The 5,943-nt window shown below is 55.3% G+C and overlaps 1 protein-coding gene across 1 annotated transcript in view; it reads left to right on the top strand.

Moving 5' to 3' along the window:
* Positions 1-912: 912 nt before the first annotated feature.
* Positions 913-5,943, top strand: part of THEMIS2 (thymocyte selection associated family member 2) — a gene marked incomplete at its 3' end in the record, with an annotated part of 5,344 nt that continues 313 nt past the window's right edge. Inside the window, exon 1 of the mRNA XM_010156335.1 lies at positions 913-1,006. Coding sequence (XP_010154637.1) covers positions 913-1,006 — 94 coding nt within the window. The remainder of the gene's footprint in view (positions 1,007-5,943) is intronic.

Genomic DNA, 5,943 nt, shown 5'->3' with positions numbered 1-5,943 from the left:
TGTAGGTTGTTAAGAGCCTTGACATGTCTGACTTGCGCCAGTGCCAAGGATAGTCCAGCTCCAAGTGTCAATTCCGTTTGAAGTCCTCTAGATGTCCCTGATGCTGTGGCACTCTGCATGGCATGCTGTAGTTGCCTTGTGCAGGGGAATCTCGAGGCGCCAGCACTGTCCCTCGATTGCTTTGTCCTGTCCTGAATAACAGGAAACACAAATTGACATTAAGTGCAGCTGACTTCTGCAGCTGGAGTCAAAGTAGAGGCACGGCTTTTTCTGCATCATCTACTTAAAAGTACCTTTCTCCAAGCTTAATTTCCACACAAAGTGCCATCCTGTTCCTAGCCTGCAGCTTCGGTTTGATTCGTAGGGCAAGTTAAAAGAAGACTGCTACAAAAATGAAGCTCACCAGGAGCAGCTCTCAGAACTGCCATTCCCACCTTGGCAGCCTGTGGGGCTGGCAGCCGCAGGGATCATGCTCAGCTGCTTTGGCAAAGGACAGGGCCTGTCTGCAGGAGAGTGGGGGGGTGCTGCTGCCTGCTGCGGAGGTGTGGGAATTTGGCTCTGCCTTTCCTGCAGCTGATGCTGCCCCAGCGACATGCAGTCCAGACCCACTGGCTCCCCTCCGCACGCTGAGTGCAGCCCGGGCATGATGCCCGGGATGTTTGTGTCAGGGGCAAGTTGTGTCTGAAAGCCCAGAGGACCTGGGGATGTCAAGCTACGACGGGTGATAGGGGCCAGGAAGAGGATTGTCCAGACTGGAGGGCTGCCAGCAGTGTGGGTCTATGGCCAGAGAGGGAACTGAGCCCTGCTAGAAGCAGAAGTGAAAGGCAGGCGGAAGTGAATGCAGAGCCTAGATCTGCGTCCCACACGCTTCCCCTCTCTGCAGAGTGCCCCAGAGCACCCAGCAGCACAGCCATGGAACCCCTCTCCTTCCAGGAATACATCTGCTCCCTGGACCCCGCAACCCTGCCCCGTGTACTCAGAATTCGCTCCGGTGTCTACTTCCAAGGTGAGTTCTGGGTACCCACTGCCTGCAAAGGATGCCCCACGTCTGTGCCACCTCCCCCCAGCAGGCCACTGTAGCCCAGGCTCCCCCCCGCCCTGAAGGGCGCTGGTCCCCTGCCACTGGGGTACCTGTGCCCAGGGGGAGGCACAGGTCCTCGTGCCACCGCCAGACACTGGTGCCTAAGGCACAGCTGCTTGCAAAAACCTCTCCTACACCCAGTGCCCTCCCAGCTGAATGCCCCAGTGCATTGTCATGCTGCTAGGAGTGGTGGGGCACCAGGAGCCATCCCCAGGGGTTCGCCGCTTCGTGAACAGCTCTTGTCCCCGGCAGTGAATCACCTGCTGGCAGTGGATCCAGCAGGATTGGAGCCTCACTCTCGGTGGCCGGAGGAAGGTGGACAGCATTGCTCCTGGCCCCAGTGTGAGGACTCCAGCACAGCCTGGTCTGAGCCCTCAACTTCCTCCTGGGCTGTGTCCCTGGAGATATCTTGGGTCAAGGAGAAGCCTTGACCGACATGGCTTCCTCAGCTAGTGGCAATGTTGGTGGTGAAATGGAGCCAGAAACTAGCACATGTTTTTGCAGGGTTTCTGGGGCTCCCAAAAAAAATGGGAATGCACAACAGGACCCTGACAATGCCAGTGTGGCAATTACCGCCAGGACTTGTAAGATCTGACTTTTGTAGAGCACCAGAAGTGGTTGGGGTGATCTCACTGCTGCTTTGCTGCTCAGCTGGAGCAGATGTTTAGCTTTCCCAGACTTCTGGTGGCCTTGATAGCGTTGCTAAATGAGGAAAAATGCTGCTGTTCCAACAGCAGCCGTCAATTTGTTCAGCACTTGCTGGTGGTCATGGTGAGGCAGCTGGTGCTTTCTGCTTTACATGGCAGGGGGTTTGTCATGAGTCCATCCCAGTGTGGAGAGAGATCTGGGGCCGCACAGAAGGCTTGCTAACAGCTGAATGAATGCAGAGATTTAAGGGCAGACAGGGGCACTGCTTGTGTTGGAGGGTATCATGATGTGGTGGCACAGCCTGAGGAGCTTTGGCTCCAGGAAAGGCACATCTACACTGTTCCTTTACAGCATGGTAAAGCACTGAATCTTTCCTGCTGCATTTCTCACCTGAGTTACGTAGGTTCAGACTCCAGCCATTCCCGTTGTGCTTTTCTCCTCAGTTATGACCCCTGCACAGTTACCAGTGCTGGAATCTTTCCAGGACATGAGCTGTACAAGCTTCCCTCCCGGTATTCCTGATTCCTTAGAAATAAGCATCACTCAGTAAGAACCCCCCCCAGCTCTCCCCCTGGTTGCGTGTTCCCTTGGCTGCTGGTAAACTATGCTGGACCTTGCACTGGGGATCAACCTGTAGCAGCGTGCAGGCATGCCACCCTGCACTGCTGATGATTCTTGAACACTTCGACATTTCTTGCCACTGACCATCTTATTTCTTCTGGCGATTTGTTAGCAAAACTTTGGATGGGTCTCCGAATGTTAAAAAAAAATAGTTGCTGATGCCCTCAGCCCTTTCTCAGGCTTCTCTCCCAGCCATGTGCTCCCTGCCTCCTCCGCATTCTTGATCCCACTTGCAGAGTCGCAGAGCTGGCTTGGTGCCGGCGGGTCCTTGGGGTCCTGTGCAGAGAATCCACAGCCACATGTCTGTCTTGCTGCCAGCCAGGGCGGCCAGCCATGCCACGTGGGGACTTCAGCTGGTCCTGCAGCCAAGGTTTGAGGCATCTCTGTGCTCCAGGCGGTGCCGCCTGACTCTGTTTTCTGCCTTTTCAGACCATGCCCTCAATGATGTCACAGCGTGACAGGGCATAGGAGGGCTGGAGAAGGGGCACTGCAGCTTACACAACACACAATACGTTATGAATCTCCCTGGCTTTCATCCACCTCTTCCTGTGGTTTATTTTTTCACATTTATTTTCACTTCAAGCAGGACAGCCACTCTCCCTGCCAGTCCCACCCTCCTGCTCCCACCTGCACTCCACAGGCAGTGGTCAGTGGTGCAGCGTCCATCCCGCTCTGGCTCAGCTGGCAATATCCAGCACATCTCATAGAATCATAGAATCCCTGGGTTGGAAAAGACCTTAGAGATCATCCAGTCCAACCGTATCTGTCCACCACTAAACCATATCTCTCAGCACCTCATCCACCCGTCTCTTAAACACATCCAGGGATGGTGACTCCACCACCTCCCTGGGCAGCCTGTTCCAGTGTGTGATAACCCTTTCGGTGAAGAACTTCTTCCTTACGTCCAATCTAAACCTCCCCTGGCGCAGCTTGAGTCCATTCCCCCTCGTCCGCTCATCTGTCATTAGGGAGAAGAGACCAACCCCCACTTCTCCACAACCTCCTTTCAGGGAGTTGTAGGCAGTGATCAGGTCTCCTCTCAGCCTCCTCTTCTCAAGGCTAAACAAGCCCAGTTCCCTCAGTCGCTCCTCATCAGACATATTCTCCAGACCCTTCACCAGTTTTGTGGCCCTTCTCTGGACACGCTCCAGGACCTCAATGTCTTTCTTGTCGTGAGGGGCCCAAAACTGAACATGCACATCTCCAACAGCATGTTCAGCCTTAACCCTAAACCAGTATGTTACCACTGTGGCCAAAGGCACCAGCTCACCCTGCTCACCAGATGGATCTGTGCCAGCCCCCGCCCATGCACCAGCTCTCCCCTCACGCCCGCTGCTGAACTGCATGACATTCCTGAAGTTCACTGCATGGCTCCCTCCCCCAGCCCCAGGGTTCAGGGGTCCCCTTTGCCCCTACCACAGGGCCACAGCCACAGGGACTGCGGCTCCCTCTGGGGTGTCCGTGTACCTGTGAGTACTGGGACACCTGGGCTTGGCTCACAACCCAGAAAGGACAAACCCTGTGGCCAGGGCCAGACCACAGCTCGACCCCCTCTCTCCCAGCTCCGGGGACCTCAGCACAGCTGGATGAGCAGAGGGGCCCCGACTACATAACTGGTGTTGATGACACATGCCATCACTGCCTCTGATGGGGATCACGCGATCACTGAGGTTGGCAGAGACCCCAAGGGACAATCCAGGCCAGCCTGCAGCTCCAGCAGGGTCAGCAGGAGCTGGTTGCTCAGAACTTTGTCCAGCTGGGTTTTGAATACTCGCGATGGTGGAGGCTCCACAAGCTCTGTCAACCTGTCCAGTGCTTGACCACCACCACAGAAAAAAAATGGTTTGTTATGTTGGTTCTGAGGAAGTTTCCAGAGTTTCAGTTTGTGCCTATGGCCTTTTGTCACTGGGCTCTGTCCCCTTTGTACCCTCAGGTATTTCACAGACATTAATAAGGTCTCCCTGAGCCTTGTCTTCTCCAGGCTGAACAGTCCCAGTCCTCTCATCCTTTTCTCGTATGAGAGATGCTCCCATCCTTTAACCATCTTCGTGGCCCTTCATTGGACTCTCTCCAGCATGTCCATGTCTCTCTTGTTCTGAGGAGCCCAGCACTGGACAAAGCACACCAGGGGTGGCCTCACCAGTGCTGAGCAGAGGGGAATGATCACCTCCCTCAACCTGCTGGCGATACTTTGCCTAATGCAGCCCAGCACACCATTTGCCTTCAAGGGCCCGTTGCTGCCTCGTGTTCGACCCCTCGTATCCCCCAGGACTCCGAGGCCCTTTTCTCCCGAGCTGCTTTCCAGCCAGACAGCCCCCAGCATGTGCTGGTGCCAGGGTTTGTTCCTCCCCAGGGGCAGGACTTTGCACTTCTCCTTGTTGAACTGCATGACGTCCCTGTCAGCCCGTTCCTCCAGCCGGCCGAGGTCCCTCTGGATGGCAGCACAGCCCTCTGGCCTGTCGGCCTCTCCTCCCAATTTTATCTGCAACCTTGCTGGGGGTGGGCTCTGCCCCATCATCCAGATCATTAACAAAGAAGTTAAACAGGATTGGACCCAGTATTGATCCCTGGGGCAAACCGTTAGTGACTGCCCTCCAACTCGACTTTGTGCCATTGGGCACCACCCTCCGGGCCCGGCTGTTCGGCCAGCTGCTCATCCAGCCCATTCTGCATTAGCTTCTCTCTGAGGTTGTGATGGGAGGTAGTGCCAAAAACCTCCCTGGAGCAAAGGTAAACAATGCTCCCCCCTCATCCACCAAGCCTCATTGTGATCAGGTTGGGTAAGCGTGATTTCCCTTTGTAAACTCCTACTGACTAATCCAAATCCCCTTTTCATCCTTCATGTGTCTGGTAATGGTTTCCAGAATTAGATCCTCCATCACCTTCCCAGGATTTGAGGGGAGCGTGCCTGGCCTGTAGGTCTCTCTCTTGCCTGTCTTGAAGGTAGGAGTAACATTTGCTTTTTTCCCCAGTCTTCAGGAACCTCTCCCAATTGCCATGACCTCTCAAAGATGGTAAGACAGTGGGCTCACAAAGTCAGCATCATCTCCACAGACCTAAGTATGTCCCCTCAGTTCAGTGCTCCCTTAGGTGGTCCTTCTCCACCGAAGGTAGACATCTTCCTTACTCCGGACTTTTCCCCTGGTCTCAGGAGGAGTCCTGAAGGCCGGTCACCCCTGTAAAGACTGAGGCCAAGGCGGCAGTGAGCACATCGGCCTTCACCGTGTCCTTTGTGCCCAGGTGCCCTGCCCCCTTCAGCAGCAAACCCACGTCTTCCCCAGTCCTTTTGCTGTGATGTAGAAGCCTTTCTTGTTACCCTTCACATCCCTCAACAGATTCAGCTCCAAGCTCTTTGGCTTTCCTAACTCTATCCGTACATGCTAGACCATGTCTCCGTGCTCCTGCTGGGCCACCTGCCCCTGCTGCCACTACTCATGCTCCTTTGTACGGCAGAGCTCCCTCGGGAGCTGGCGAGTGTTAGAGCGGAGCACCCACCACCTGCAGGTACCCTGAGGAAGCAGGAAAGGACAGCTTAAAGTGGGTGGGGAGGCACTGGAACAGGTTGCCCAGGGAAGTCGTGGATACCCCAGCCC

This window comes from Eurypyga helias, unplaced genomic scaffold (genome assembly GCF_000690775.1).
Source record: "Eurypyga helias isolate BGI_N326 unplaced genomic scaffold, ASM69077v1 scaffold5540, whole genome shotgun sequence".
Taxonomy (NCBI): Eukaryota; Metazoa; Chordata; class Aves; order Eurypygiformes; family Eurypygidae; genus Eurypyga; species Eurypyga helias.
The sequence above is the reverse complement of the archived record's forward strand: the minus strand, read 5'-3'. Positions and strand labels throughout refer to the sequence as shown.